Source organism: Chlamydotis macqueenii, chromosome 1, assembly GCF_036417535.1.
Source record: "Chlamydotis macqueenii isolate bChlMac1 chromosome 1, bChlMac1.mat, whole genome shotgun sequence".
Classification (NCBI taxonomy): Eukaryota; Metazoa; Chordata; class Aves; order Otidiformes; family Otididae; genus Chlamydotis; species Chlamydotis macqueenii.
This window is the reverse complement of record NC_141556.1, coordinates 133,822,965-133,839,799: the sequence shown is the minus strand read 5'-3', so window position 1 is coordinate 133,839,799 and position 16,835 is coordinate 133,822,965. Positions and strand designations below refer to the sequence as shown.

Here is a 16,835-nt window from a genome sequence, read left to right as displayed (position 1 = left end):
TTTCGTACAAATAAAGACAAGTCATTTGAATACTTTTTTTTAAATTTGCCAAATACTGTAATGTCAACAACACACATCAGGCACACCAGTTTCCTGACACTGCTTCCAAAAGGGATAAAGCAGTAAATGTGGTAAGGCTGTCACAGGCATGAGCTGTAGGCAAGGATAATCAGCAGATGGGGAACAGAAGCCTTAACAGATCACCTGGTCATGCACTACTACTACAATTTCACCATCTACTAAAGGTGGAAAACAGAATGGAAGGAGAAAGAGACAGATGTTTGATCCTGGTTTTTGCTGGGACAGAGTTAATTTTCACAAGAAGCTGGGAGGGAACACAGCCAGAACAGCCGACCCAAACTGGCCAAAGAGACATTTCATACCATATGATGTCATGTTCAGTATATAAAGTTGGGATGTCAACGAGGGGGTAAGGTCACTACTCAGTATCAGGCTGGGCATTGGGTTCTGTGGTGAGCAATTGTACTGTGAATCATGTGCTTAGTATATTCTATTATTGTTATTGGTTTTTTCATTGTTTTCTCTTCCTTTGCTGTTCTGTTAAACTGTTTTTATCCCAGCCCACAAGTTTTGCCTTTCTTTTTCCTGATTCTCCTCCCCATTCCACTGAAGGAGGAAGAGTGAGCGAGCAGCCATGTGTATTTTAGCTGCTAAGTGAGGCTAAACCATGATAAAAAGGAAAAGTACTTATGATTACCTTATTGTCATGAACAGCCATTGAGTTCATGCCCCAGTTTGGTGCATGGAACTTGCCCTTACCCATACAATGCAAACTAGACCAGGGCTCCCAGACTTGCTTGCATTGCTACCACCATCTACCGTAGCAGCAGTAGAGGTTCTGCTAGTGATGATAGTAGCAACTCCTGCCTTTCTGTTGAGCCAAAAAAAAAAAAAAAAAACCAAAAACAGGAGAAAGTGCATTTCCAACTTCATTCCTCAGTTGGACTTGACAAAGATCTGGGGGATGCCTGACCCCAGTTCTCTGACCCTCAAGTTAATGCCAAGCTTTTGTGCTGAATTTGAAATCAGTGTATTTGTCTTCCCCACAATAAACCTGAAATAAAGTGGCAAGGAACTTGTCAAAGTCTTCCACTACTAAAGACCCGCGGCCTGCACCTCTCTGTAAAACAACAAACAGGTTCTCCTCATCAACAAAGTGCTTCAGGCACTATGTAAGTCTATAACACCGTGAGTGCCCAGACTGTTGAATAAGATGTACAGCTTTGGACATGGCGTCTCAAGCACGATGGGAGACAACTGGAGAAAGTAAAGAGAAGATTAGTAGACTTAAGAAGTAGGACTCTCAAAGGAGGATTAAACTACCAAGGATTTCTGAACCAAAAAAAAAAAAAAAGGAGGATAGGCGATTTCTCTGATATGAGAGGTCTGTTCTCCCTATCTGTGGAGACAGGAAAAGCAAAGGGCTTAACTGCAGCAAGGCATGCGGACATTAAGAATACTGTCTAATAGTAAGATAAGGAACCACAAGGAATGGACCTGATAAGGAGTGGAGTCCCCATTATTTAAGGCACTTAAGAATATACTAAGCAGACATCCAACATAAATACTGTCAATCTCACTTCAAGGCAAAGGGAAGAATGAATTATATGATCTCTAAAGGATCCTTCTAATACTCTTCTCTCTGACACTTTGGGAAGCGAGTATAAGCACATGCAAGCAGGCTGCTAACACAACGTGTACATCTAGATGATTTATCTAGCAAAGCCTGCCTAGTCTTCTCAGAAAACTTCCTATTTACCTATCATGGAACCTAAACCCATACACCCACAGTTCCAAAAAGACCCCTTCCAACCCATCCATCTCCTACAGACCCCACAAAGCTCTTGGCTTAAAGTTCTAAGTGATGTAATAACGATTGTTTCTCAGTAAGTGATGCACAGGGTGAAAGACGTGAAAGAAGTGAGCCTGGAGCTAAGCACCAAAGAAATGACAACAGTAGACACCAGGCAGATTAGAAAACACATGTAGAAACCAAAGCCAGAGCCCAGTAACTCAGCAGTTGCCGAACCAGCAGTGTGGAGTCATGTAGCATCAACCGTGGGCTGAATATCACTCAAAAATGCCCCACAGACCATCAACGGAACATGATTTCAGGACCTACAGAACACAATACTCAGTTATGAAGGTGTTCCCAAGAAGGAATCATTTTTCAGAACCTTAGATTAATCTTTCTCATTTAGAATGCTTCAGTCTTTTTCCATTCAAATCGTGAAGTGTTTTCATTCTTAATAGCAGCAACCAAAATTTTATCCCAGAGGAAATTCATCACTGTCAAGTGCTAAGACATAGCACAAAATCTGGAGAACTGGCTTTGGCATTGATGATTATCAACTCACATAAAGTGTGAGTAGCTTCTTCATATTTTATTTATTTATCTGGATCTTAAAAAAAAAAAAATATATATATATATATTTACAGTTTTCCAAAAGTCCATTACAATTACAAATGCTATACATATCCCCATAGGAGCCTTTTTCAGGCTTTTTTGGGTGTGGGACATCTTGAAGTGTAAAATACACAGATTTAAGAGAGAAAATCTCTCCAGGATGGCCTATAAAGACCGAGTATACCTACACCAACTGCAGTGGTGAATGTTGATGCCAATGCATTTCAGACATTTAAAAAAAAAAAAATCACTCATTTCTACTGCTAAAGTATCCTATTCCTTTGACTACTGAAAACACAATAAAACTAGTGCACTGACTCAATGACAAATGCTCGTTTCATAATTAGGGTGGAGCATGCAAGCAACTATAAAGGTTGCCCCAATCTGAGACTCTCACATGTGCGGGATACATCTGAAAGCTCTGGATTTTGAGTGAGGTAAGCATAATCTAAACATATTGGGTCTTTCAAATCGTTGAATCTAACTTAGATTATTTTTTTTCCTTGGGAGAGTTGATCCAGTTTTACGGAAGGAAAAAAAACACAAACCTCTTCTCAAGTAGGTTAAGTATTAATCATTTCAAATGGTTAGTAAAACAGTGAAAAAGGTGTCAGATATATTTCAAAATTCTGATGCACAGGATTGTTATTGTCTGCTTTGTTTGCAGTTATTCTTCAAGACAACATCTGAGAAACATGGAACATCTACTCAGTGATAACCTTCTGAAGTATTTTACCGAGTATGCTTTAAGGGAGGGTAGCACCAGTGCACTGTCCATTGGTGGGCTGAAAAATCTACTGCAGAATCAATTTGCACAGTACCTGAAGGTAAGTTTCACTCTTCTTACATTCACTGTGCTTCCAGCGAAATGGATAGGAAAAAGGAAATACAGGCAATGATGTGCAGATTATTGTGTCCAAATTGTTTCACTGACTCCACAAATAATCCTTAAATAAGGGGGCTTATAAACCTTCATTCACATTAATGAACAGTAGCTCCAAACAGGTATCTGAGTAGAGAGTTTATAACAAAGTCCTATGAAATAAAATGCAAAAATCTAAGAAGCTGTTTTGTTTGGGTTTTTTTATGTAAGCCAAATTTCACCTACAGTATTGCATCTGAGTCTTATAAAATATTTTTTGTTTCAGTCTAATAAATCTTGAATGTAGAAAATACATAGAAAAATCTACAAACAAAGTAAAACAGAAGGACAAATTTAGAAGTTAAGAGACATGAGCCAATTTCTATGTAGATTATGTTCCCATCATCACAAAATAAAAGAAGGTTTGCCATTCTAGAAATATTTTTTTAAAAAAAAAAGTAAAGAAAAGAGAAGCCACCAAGCTAGAGAGAGAAATATCCATTTCCTGCAGCTGGAAAAATATCTAGGTTCTGATTTCATATATATTCTCTGCCAGACCTTTCTTGAACTGGATTAGGACTCAATTTAGATTCTTATGTCAGACGAATCCTTAAATACTGTGTTTTAGATATCTGACAAAAGCAATTTTCACTAAAGGTCTGAAAGAAGGTGCACCTCAATAGAAAAATCCAGTATGTTGAGAACTACAGTAATCCCTTCTAGTCATTCCATTAATATAAAGTGGTTAATTAAAAAAAAAAAAAAACAAACCTAACAAAACACAAAGGTTTTTTCCCTTAAATAACATGTCAGAAAATAACTGCCAACAAATAATAGGAAATGTGATGGTAAATTCAGAAATATAATGCTTTTGATATTACTGTAGACAATTTAGCACCATACCCATTTTCCCAGATATGTGGAAATGGAACTGTTCAAGAAAAGCAAGACTGATGTTTTCTGTCTGGATATTAGACACTTTCAGTCATCTACTCTGTTTGCAGAAATATATGGCATCATAATAAATCAACATAAAAGCAGGACAGGACATTATAAAACATGCATAGTCACAAAGTATGAAGAAAGAAAGCATTTTAAAAGCATTTTTAAAGCATTTTAAAAATTTAAATTCTAAATCAGAACTGGTTTATATTATTTAACTAGCTAAAAGGGGGCTTACAAAAAAGACAAGGAGAAACTCTTTAGCAGGGCCTGTTGTGATAGGACATGAGGTAATGGTTTTAAAATAGGAGGAGGTAGATCCAGACTTGATATAAAGAAAATTTTTTTTACAATGAGGGTGGTGGAACACTGGAACAGGTTGCCCAGCGAGGTGGTGGATGCCCCGTCCCTGGAAACATTCAAGGCCAGGTTGGACGGGGCTCTGAGCAACCCGATCTGGTTGGAGATGTCCCTGCTCCTTGCAGAGGGATTGGACTAGATGGCCTTTAAAGGTCCCTTCCGACCCAAGCTATTCCATGATTGTATGATTCTATGTTGTCAGAATACTCACTGCATCAAGATGTTACACGCACTCTTACCAGACTGGATAAATAAAAGGAGTTAATAATCTAAACTAGATTTAACACATCAGCAAGAATTTCTCAACAGTGAATACGATATTCCTAGTAAAGAGGAGAAAAGGGGAGGGAAAGAGACTCTCAGGTCCTGGTCCAAAGCCTAATGAAAGTAGCAACACGTTTTCAAATAATGTATGCAAGGTCCAAATTATTATCTAATAAAGCAGTAGATGGTATGCATATTATTATATTTTTATTGGTGACTATGCCTATGCTGCAGCTATTCTACCTGCTCCGTTTCCTAAGTTCCAAATTTACTCACAAAACTGAAGTAACCCATCTGAATAATACTTGATCCTTCTCAGACAGTTATCTTATCTTTGTTAACATTTTTGACAGGCAATAGCAGGGATTGTATTTCTAGTTTAACCAGTAAAACTGGTAAACACAACACTACCAGTAACACCTTCAAGTAACACTGACTGTTATTGATTGCATCACTTCTTGGCAATATTCCTCATAGGAAAACAGTTGCGCCAATCTATTTATTTCTTTTTTTTTTTTTTTCTTTTTAATTCTTTTCCTATAAAAACAGGATTCATTCTCACTTGATAACATAATTAAATCGTTGGACAAAAATAACGATGGAAGTGTCAGCTTTGACGAGTTTGTGATGCTTATAAAAAAGATAACTGGTACAGGACAGTAAGGCACCTGCAAGAATGAGTATCACTGCTTTGAAGGAGAAGAGCCTGGCGTTTGTGTACATTGTACGTACACCTAAACCCACAGATTTTAAAATGTACTAAATAAAGATTTGACATAACAAAGTATGTCTTGTACTGTATTTCCTGCACACGTGCTAGCCACGCTTTCCAGCTAAGCTGCCTCACTAGTTCAGAACGACCTACTTCTGTTTCACTCTACATTTAAGAAAGTGTCAGTTGACAAACCTTGCTTTATTTGAGCTATTATTTTGACCTCTAGAGCAATTCAAAGCAAATGGTCTCTAAAACACACAAAAGGAAAGATCTATCATTCCATTTAAGGAGTGTCCTCTAGTGTATACTATCCAATACCCCTCCTAGTTCAGTTTCATCATTTACATAAGGCGACACTTCCATATGGTAAACAGTTCAAATTTTTTAAAAATAAAGTACTTATTTTCAATAACAATGTAATGATGATAAGTATGACGACTATAACTTTACATGTTACTTTTGTAAATATAATTTTAAATTACGTACTTTTTTCTTGCGGCTCTTGTAAATGGGAGTACATAAGTATATACAGGAACAGAGTGATTGCTGTTCCAATTAAAAGATTCATTATATTTATTTGGTGCAGTTTTAACCTTTTCATTGCATGATTCCCTGTGACATATGTATTTTCACACGTTATTCATGGGCATTATTATTTACTTTAAAAGGAAACTAGTGAAAAAGAAGAGAAATGAGAAGAATGGAAATTTTGCAGCCAGGTAATTCAGTGGATTAGACACTAATCCTACTAGACAACTTGGAATTTTGGACTGAATTTTAACATCAACATCATCCATTATCCTGATAAATCGGTTAGATCTCAGAGTTACTTAAGGACTTAGAGACTCAAATTAATTGCAAAGCCTATCAAGTACATTCAAGATCCCATACTACAGTGGTTCCTATCCCTGAATTTCCCCTCCATGAAATGAGGAATAAAGTACTCCACACCAGTGATGCATGAAGACAAGTCTCAAAAATTATTATATTTAAACATGATATTAATGTTCTAACGGGCTCCTGGGCCATTCATTTCAACAAACCCTTCAGTTGTTAAAATGCGTTATGTGTTCTTGTAAGAAAAGAAAAGAAAATAATAATATTTATTACTATTTTCTGGTTTATGAAAAAAAATATTCTAAATTTACTATATGCTTTGATTTCAGAACTAAATATACCCCATACACACTTCCTTACTAAGGTACATTAGCTACTTTACACTCGTAAGTAAAATCACAGAATTTTAAGAGGTGCTTTTGCAAGAATGAGGCATATGTTCCTTTTCATCTCTTAGGTTACTGGCATCATGAATAGATAAAGCGGGCATCAAGAAATAAACACGTTATAAGAGTGTCACCTACCGGCAAAATCTATTTCTGCACAATTTCCTGAGTTCACAGAAAATGCACTTATTTTACTCAGTGCAATATCTGAAGTTTCATGATACTACAAGATGCAATAGGTCACGAAGAACAACTGTCACAATTAAAATTAGCTTTTTTTAAAAAAGGGCGTTAGAATTATTTCCGGAAAGAGTATCCTTTTTTCCTAGAACAGTACTAGATGCCATTGCACCAAAATTAACAAAGAACATAATTAAAAGGCTCATCCGAAACAATAGAACTAAGTTTAGTAGTAGAGGAAGACGAGGGATATGGAACAAAAAAAAAAACCAAAACAAAACAAAACAAAAAAAAAACAAAAAAAACCCCACCTCTTCTGCCATCCACTGAATACAATTCATTAGTAGTTCACAGACTATACAATTTCCCTTTAAAGGAGTTAATTTTAAAATTATCATTTGCAACAGAAAACTCATACTAAGCTCTCAAGCAAATGCATTACTTTCCTGAACAGCTATCTTCCTGCAAAGAACAGTAACAACTTACCTATCACTATTATCCAAAAGGCTAGAACATAAAGCAGAAAGCTTAAAAGAATATATAATGGGAACATGACCTGCAAATAAGCAACCAAGATAAGATCAAGAACCTGAGGGAGTGTGATCACTGCTCACGTGGCTCCCCCATTTTCCCTGCTGAAATCAAACCTGTGTCAAAGAGGAATTGAAGTCAACTCTTAAGGTGGTATTTTGATAGTGTAAATGGTATGGTCTTCCATATCAGAGATCTTTTTTTTTTTTTCTTCAGCGTACACATTTTTAATTTAAGACTAAATGAAAATATCTAATAGCAACTTCAAATATCTCAAATACAGCTTATAAATCATAGCTTATTAATATTTTCAAATTCTAGGTCTCATGTCCTTTAAGTTTTCATCACATAGATACACAGCTTTAGGATTTTTTTTCCCCAAAACATTCTTAAAAACATGATTTTGCCTGTTCTACATTACTAAATCATTAATTTCCATTTTTTTGTGTACAGAGACTACTATTTTTTCCCCAGGTATTTGAAATCTTAACTCTACGATACTTGCAGTCATTTCCACGCCAATATAATTGGTATCAATATTCCCCAAAACAAGCAATACAGGTTTATATAGGGTTTCCCTCCTATATAAAGTTACTCATGGGTGCTTTTGCAGAACCTAGGTTGAGCAACATTGTTGTAATGACAGTAAGTAGAAATGGATTAACAGCTAAAATTAAACAGATATTCAGCATCACAGGCAACTCTATTTTTGCACATTCAGTTGTGCATTCATTATTGTTTAAAACAGAACAAGTCACAACTGCCTCATCACATAAAAACTTTTTACGACGCTCAAAACTTTTTACTAATGCAGACAATGCTCTTCTACAGTATAACAACTTGTGGTACTTTAATTGAAGGACAGTTGCTAGTAATATAATTTCTCAGTAGTTCAGCCACCTGGTTTTCCTTTGAAAGTGAGTTACACAATTACTTGACAATCTCAGTTTTTATTTCTAATAAAAAAGATTCAAATTTCCATGGATGCAGACACAAGGAAAACAAAGTAGATCAAGACGTTTTATATACACTTTAGAAGAAACTATCAACTTTGGTGAGTACCGTTCTAAGTATTTGAATGCTTAGCAAATTAAGAGGGGATATAAGTAGCTGCCTATTTTATGGCTGCCCCTGAGTTCCCCTGCCAGACTACATGTTTGAACATTTTTGGTTTTTTTTTCCCTTTTTCTCAAGAATAAAAGGAAACAGAACTACTGCCTCACCAGTGCCTTTCTTCTCCCTCTTCAGTTTACAAAGGAGCAGGAATTAAAATAAAAGTACACTGCTTTGGTCCTAAATTAGCACTCAATTGAACCATACAGTGGCATCACAAGGTATCAGTGTTGATATGGTGTTTCCAATTAACTGTCTTTGATAATGAAACATCTGCCATCACTTCAGTAGTTCACAAGCTTCACTAATCTGCTTCTCTTAGTTTTTATTGATTTGTTATTATATAGAATATCTGAACAGTTTTTAGCACAAGATGGACTCTGCCAAGACAGATTATGTAGCAGTTGTAATTATTGGTAGTGCAAACTTCCCCCTTGGAATGATTTACATCTGTTTCTTGCCCAGAACTGAGATGTCAAAGATCAAATTAAGATGCTGAAATATGACTGGCAATAACCAATTTCAGAACCTTAATGTAGCTCACAACAAAAGAATATCCATTATACGTACTGCAAGCTTAGTGATTCAATTGTAAACACTGTATTAATCTTCTACCACACATACATTCACCCCATTATTTTCTCTAATTTTATGTCCACATAGTTTTTTCTTTCACATACATACCTTACTCGCCCTTGGCTGCAAACTGCAAATCACTCAGTTAATTACTTCAGGAATACAATTTTGTCCTAGATACATTGTACTAACGCACACTACAGTTTCTGTAATAGAAGAAACTGTCGGTAAGGCTGCAGCAGACAAGCGTTCATGTTCTTGACTTCAGCTAAGTGTGGAGCTTTGCATCAAAGCCAGCTACTGTGAAGAACTCTTACAATAATGGAGAGAAACTGGTAGTTCCAAAGGGTGACTCATTCCCTCCTGATTTGACTACATCCTGAAAAGGCACCCAAGCCGACTGGCTGAAATGCAGCCATGAGAAGCTAAATAAAACCAGCAGTAAAAAGCCCTAGAAACAAAGATGCCCCAGAATCAGTCTTCTGTACTATCCTTCTTGCTTCCCAAAAAATTTACAGTGAGCTTTCAACATCTTCCACATTTTACAACATATTGTTATTATGAAATCGACCCCTCTAGATAAAGAGTATGTCTTCACATACATTCAAGAAGAGTGAAGGAAGAGACCTCTTACAATGGCAAATCCACAAATTTGATGCCAAATGCAATGGTTACCTTTGTTCACCTGAGGACATTTCCAAATGCCACCATGTTTTCACAGCAAGTCTCACATTGAAACTCTGAAGGTCTCTAACCTACCTTCAAAAGTTCAGACTAGATTGTCACTCCTATGCATACAAACAACCTTGACAAAGAGGTCAAATGCTTCAGAAACCTCCTATTTGCATGTTTCAGACTAAGTAGACGTGGAAAATTTATCTTTCACTTACAAATCCTAGCAAAACTCTTTTGAAGGAAACTGATACAGAAACAGTAGGTCACTATGAGCAATCAACTTAATTTATTACTAGAACAGATGTTTACATCTTACACCAAGATACTACTTTATTTCTCATATGTAGTTTTCTGCTATTTTTCATTTTCTTAAAAACCCTCTCTCACTGATTATTTCTAAGTTTTAGTATTATGACAATGTGATACCATACTCTCCTGAACTAGGAGATACCTGGAAGAACTCACTCTAAAATTCTACTATTGGTATATGATACAGAGAACCCTGTTACATCTACAGTATTGAAATTTTTCTCAAAAGGACAACTGTGACACGCATGGGGGAAGAGGGGTGTAGTGATTATTTACAGTATTTATATAAAGGAAAAACAATATTTTTTGACAGCTTTCCATATAATCCTTATCCTTTTATACAAATTTTGATTTTGATAATGGCTTTGTCCTACACTTTCCAGCTTCCCTTTATATTTTATTCTCTAGTAAAGCCAACCTAATCATTATTGTCTACTCCCAGCATCAGTCTACAGCCAAGGAAACTATTAGAAAAATTATAAAAATAAAGCTAAGGCAAACCACAGAAGCAAGCAGGTGAAGGCAAGGGACTATTAAAAGAAAATACCTTTTTAAACAATACTGGATAGGAACAGCAGACAGCTCTTCATGTCCTACCATGTACAAATATAGATAGACCTTAACTTACACAGAGGTAACTCCCTTTTTAACAAAAGATGTACGTTCACAAAACATATGCAGGAAGAAAAAAAAAATCAGTACTCACAACAGGGTTTTTTGTGTCTGGGTCAAATTCTGTAGAATTTGCATCTGAAACAAAAGTTCAGAACAAACATAGTACATTTCCATTGTTCTACATGCACAACAAACTCATCATAACAGCTCTGTGGCATTTTAGGGCTCGTTTGCCTTTAAGCTATGATCTTGTATGTTGAAACACATACTGCACCACTTTCAAAGCAACCACAGGAAGCATATCACCTCTGTCACACATACTCCCTTTCCTCTCAACTTTTAGTGGTAGAAATCCATTGGTGAGCTAAATCTCTTCATACTACTACTGCTACGGCTATGGTGTGGCTACTCCAACGAAAGCACGTGAGAAAATCACTTCTCACTTCATACTCCTCATCACTTGCACACTCCAGAAAGAGACTACAGAGGTGAATTGTAAGCACACTTTGTCCTACACTCCTTCGATCAAGAAGCAGATTTCAATCAATTCGCATAATAAGAATTCCTACTCACTTGTACAGAAAGGTAGCAGGGTGCTTAGATGAAAACTATCACGTCGCAAGAGCTAAGTGCCTAATGATCACAGGATCTATATAATAGTTTCAATAACAGATACACATTTCACAGTTAGAATAAAACTTCTTCTAAGCAAAACATATTCACATTAGCATACTGAGCTCACCTTCCCAATTCAAACAGTTTCTTGCAAATTCCACAACTGCTAACTGCATTCCAAGGCAAACTCCTGGAATAGAAAACAAAAAGAGAAAACAAAAACTCGAGAATTTAACAGGACAAAGAGCAGGACTGACAAAGTGCTTGCTGTTCTGTCTTAAATTTGACTGCTTAGAAATCTTAGTACCCAGTGTATATACACAGACTTACCAAAAAGCTAAAACAAAAAAGGTTGCTCAATGTAAAACTCACTCCTCAAACTTGGCACACTGTAAATACATGTGACACAACAATGTGCTTTAAGCCCTCTCAAAAGTATTTTTTTTTTGTTTGCATCTATTTTACCAATTAAAAAAAAATAAAGACAAACAGAAGCTGAAAGCCTGTGTGTATCCAGATTCAAATTTTGTTTTGGCAAATACTCAAAGTAGTCACTTATAAAATTGTAAGAAATGCGGAGTAGGAACCAAAGCTTCAGATGCATTCACACAAACAGCACTTAGCTTACACATCAGATGGCATCAGAGACTTTACCATAATAAAATATACCAGAAAATCAACAAAAATTATTTAATATAGCAAATGTGTACATAGACATCTATGTTTTCTGCACACTGATTAATATCTATAATGATGCTGATTTAATTACAATGAGAAGCAAAGACTTTTTCCACATAAAACATAAATACAGCAGATAAAGCCTTTTCAGTAGGGATAGTCTTTTTGTTCCCTCCTTATAAAGCAGATGTAGTACATGACTATGACCCTGGGCATTATTTTCAAGGCAAATAGCCACTATAGCACGTGTACTTCCCTCAGACAGGATTCTTTCCTAGTGCATGTTTGTTGGGGATTTTTTTTCATCAAATCAATTAGGTTGCTATCAGTTAGCTTGCTACACACCTCCAAAACACAATAATTTCTGACTCTAATGATCTTACCAAGAAAAGGTTTTTTCTTTGTTCTTGCCCAGGAGATAGCTTGGAGTTTGCCTTCTGTTCCCCTAATTCCAAACCCTCCTGGGACCAGAATGCCACTGTAATGACAGCCATATATAAAGCAACCAACATGTAGAATCAAGTCAGGAAAGGAAGTCCATACATATTGAAGAAAGACTTTTTAGCTTATAACAAAGCAGGCACAAAGTACAAAAGGCATGTTTTACATGACCATTCAGAATACACAGAATTAAACTCTAAATTCGGAGATTTGTCTCATCTACCCACCCCAGCTCTCACCTGACCAACCTCATGCTTCACCATGAAATTCCTACTGCTTAAGTACATACTGCTTAAACAAACTAGCTACATACATGCACTGAGAGATTATTTACTGAAGAAGTTTTCATCACACGAAATAAATATCACAGTCTGCATTTGGGATATAGAATATCCAATGCCACTTACTCTGCTTTGCACAGTTTGTGCCATGCCTGGTGATATTTCACTGAATTCTCCACTTCCGTAGAACGTTCAAGTTCTGTTGAATCTATGTACTAATAAAGAAAAATAAGCAATAAAACAGTAATTTCTTCCACAGACAGAGCAAGAAAACTTATCGTGGAGGAAAGCTTATCCTACAAATACATTTATTTTCCTTTTCTCCTCCATGATACCTCCTCTCCTTTCCCTTCAAGGGAAAAAGACAGCTTAAGTTTTAAAACATAAGCTATTTCTTCCCTAAGCTGAGTTTCTGGTGTTTTGTTTGTTTGTTTTAATATTTTCCAGGATATCTACCAATTGGATTCTTAGTCACATAAATGCATAAAGTTTACTTGAGTTCTACTTAGTCCTCATAATTTCAGAGTTACATTTCACTGCTGCTTTTTAGCAGTGAACACGATGCATAAGTTCCTTAGTATGCAGAAGAATATTTCCTCTTATTAACCATGAAGTTATTTTGTTTTCTTGAACAGTTCTCTAGCTGTTTTACACAATAGGTAGCAACCAGTTGTCTGTCTCTATGCTATTCATCATTCAGCATACCTTCCAGAGGACAAGAGGAGAAGGACACTAAGAGTTTCTGGTTTTTTTCCTTTTGTCTGGATAGGAAGGGCCTCTTCCCCCTCCTCAGAGAATAAATCAACCCACTTCTCTCAGTAAAGAAGTCCTACAGAAAAAATAGTTCAGATCTGCTTTTCTTTGTGCATCTCTGCTTGCCTCCCCTACTTGAAAAGTTTCTGAGATGGCATCAACAATGAGAAGCAAAAGATGAAGTATTTGCAGCTGACTGATGTACCTGACAAGCAGCAGAATGATACTGTGAGAAAACAACAGGGTGATCTCAGAGCCCACAACAGTGCAAGACACAGTGAAAAGTACATTCTGCGTTATAACAAGGTGCTGCAACTACTTCATCGTCTGATTAACAGTCCATGAGAACCAAGCAATGATGGGAAGGTACAAAACATAATTGCTTATCTTGATACAGGGCTAGTCACCTTCTCCACCAAGCCACTGAAAATAAAACATCTGAGGTAATAAACTCCTAGTGACCTCTGTTCTCAAGCAAACAGAAGGATGTTACCAAATTTCTCATATGAGAAATTCTTTCTTTAGTACTCAGTGTTCATGGTTTAGGGAAGTTATAATCTTCTCCCAAAGATACTGGAAATACCACTGTAAATAAGCATGTATTCATTACCCTGTGCTTCATCAAAGAAGTATATATGCACCCCTGGTTGTTCTAGGTGCTGCCATTGCTTCTTTCTCGGGGAGACAGACTAAGTCACAGAATGGTGGCTATGTCTTTGGCCTTCTGCCTCTAGCAACCTGTTAAGCCATCCTGGATATTAACAACCTTCCTCGCCAAAAAGTGATTAGTTCCAGGGAGAAACTTTATAGAGCTGAGTGGAAACACCTTGTACAAGCATTATCTAAGTAACTCATGCCTAGCTTTTGACACACTGAAATTGTCACTCTAATATCTTCTATTTTTATATCATGAAAAATGAAATTAACGAAGGTCACAGGGTTTAGCAATTTTCAGCAGTTACCAAACTGCATACACACACAAACTTGCCTCGATCAGACACAGGCAGAGACCAAAACCTACTGAGTGCAGTACAGCCTGCAACTGCCCACTTTGATCAATTTATCTTACATCCTTTAATGAATCACTCTAAAGCAGTGTGCCATTGCTGATACTTTGCGATCACTTATTACTGTTTTGCTACTGCAAGCTGCTTAAATGTCCTCTGTACCCATTAAGTGATAATAACACACACTTCCACACTGCTGCTCTGCCCCAGCCTTCCCATCCCTGGAAACAAAACTCAGCAATGGAAACTGACAGTTCCACCAGTGAGAAAGCAGCTAAGTTTTTCCCTTTGTAGTTCAAATTTCTAGTCTCATTAAAATGAGACAAGTTAGTTCCCTGAATAGTCCTTTAGCCAAGGAACTATCTTGCAGAAACTAAGTTTATGGTCCAATTCTGATATCATTAGAATCCTGCTGAAAATAAAATGGACAGCTCTCAGAATATTAACAGAAATGAGGAGTAACAGCTTCTGGCACCGGATTTTAAAAACAAACTGAACTGCTTTCCAATTTACCTATTTTCTCCTGTCTTTAAGCTAATCTCATTAACATGAGAACAAGTGAAACCTACCTTTGATAGTGAATATAAATTTGCAGGTGAAGTCTGCTTTTTCAGCAGATCCAGTTTTACGTAATTGCAGCATTCCTTTCAGATAAGTTTAGTTCCAAATAAAATAATTAAATCTGCAAACACTTCTTAAAAAAAAATGAGATGCTTAGCCAGTCTGTACTTATCTGCATGATTCATTTTCTAATTTCCACATGAATTAAAACTGCCCCATATGATGGGAACTAGTAGAGTATATTCAAACTATTCCTGAAAGCAAAATCCGGAAATATCCTCACCATCAAATCCAGTTTGTGATTAATTGCCAGCGCAGAGTGTTCCAAAGCCTTGAAAACAGATGCATAGCAATCACTTAGTTTTGTGTACTTGCCAACGAGAGCTATGGAACACACCTTCAGCAACCTTTCATATCTGACAAAAACAGATTTTTCAGTTATTACATCAACCTTCACAAAGAAAACATTTGAACAGCATTTACTTTTTCTCTAACTTCACAAAACATATTCTAAAATCTCAAGTTTGACAAGGTTTTTAAACCCAGAGCATTGACAAGTGTTGTTCAGCAGCATGCTACTGACCCCAGTCCACTTTGGTGATGTCACAGCAGATAAAAACCTAACGTGAATTAAAACACTTCTAGAAAAAGCAGCAGGAGTCAGCATACCTGTCAGCCATTTTCTTCCATTTCATTAGAAGATCACTTGGCTGGTCATCAATAGGTAAATTTAACCTCTGTTTAAAATACTTAATGATGCCTTGCTTCTCCAACAGGATTGGTACTCGATAAGTGGAAGAAACATCATGGATAAATATCACCTAACAAAAAAAAAAAAAGCATAACATAGAAGACAATCTAAAAATTTTTCATAGGAAATATACATTCTATTTTTTGTACAGCATATGCATTTTGTATTCTAGGTACATTTAAATTTTTAAAATTTCTCATAGGAAACACATTCTATTTTTTGTATACTGCACGTGTTTTGTATTCTACATACATTCAATTTTTTAAATACTTTGAACGAGCAGGCCAGCATAACCAATATTTAAAGTTCCAGTAAATCTACAAAGAAAAAGCTACCCAAAAGGTAAAAAAATGTGTTTCACTTCTGCATCGCACCATCATACAAAAATAGCTTGTCAAGCCTATCAATGCATCAGTTTTAATACAAACATCTGGCCCCACAAGCAGTCATGCTTGCTAACACTTCTTTCGCTCTCTCTTACAAACTTGAAGAATATTTAACTGAGAAAGAAAGAACAAAAATGAAACCTAACAAAACAGACCCAATTAGGTTGTAATGATGTCTCCTAAAATAATTTTGTTAGCAAATTAGGTTAGGTTATTAATTAACAAGTACGTTGAAGAGTAAAATGCTCTCACTTGCCAAGATATTAAAGAGCATTTGATTTATCAAAATTACTACTTGAATAGCAATTAATCACTGAAACTATTAAGGCCAAAATCACACATGAACTATAAAAGGATATATAACTACACAGTAGATGTTTTAAGCATGTTAAGGAGCATAAATAGCCTATTATGTATTATCACAGTAAGAGTGTTCACATGACTGTGATGATCGCTGGACATAAGCAAAACCCCCAGCTTTAACCACTCCTTGTTCATTCATTATTATAACCACCTGAGATGGTTGATGGATAATAACCAGCCATAGCTTGAAACCGCACAGTTTTCAC

The 16,835-nt window shown here is 36.3% G+C and overlaps 1 protein-coding gene across 1 annotated transcript in view; it reads right to left on the bottom strand.

Moving 5' to 3' along the window:
- Positions 1-16,835, bottom strand: part of CTPS2 (CTP synthase 2) — a 75,677-nt gene that overhangs the window by 45,324 nt on the left and 13,518 nt on the right. The window contains exons 8-13 of the mRNA XM_086740284.1: positions 15,799-15,950; positions 15,413-15,545; positions 12,935-13,023; positions 12,470-12,564; positions 11,536-11,598; positions 10,885-10,928 (exon numbers count right to left, since the gene is read on the bottom strand). Of these exons, the coding sequence (XP_086596410.1) occupies positions 10,885-10,928; positions 11,536-11,598; positions 12,470-12,564; positions 12,935-13,023; positions 15,413-15,545; positions 15,799-15,950 (576 nt within the window). The remainder of the gene's footprint in view (positions 1-10,884; positions 10,929-11,535; positions 11,599-12,469; positions 12,565-12,934; positions 13,024-15,412; positions 15,546-15,798; positions 15,951-16,835) is intronic.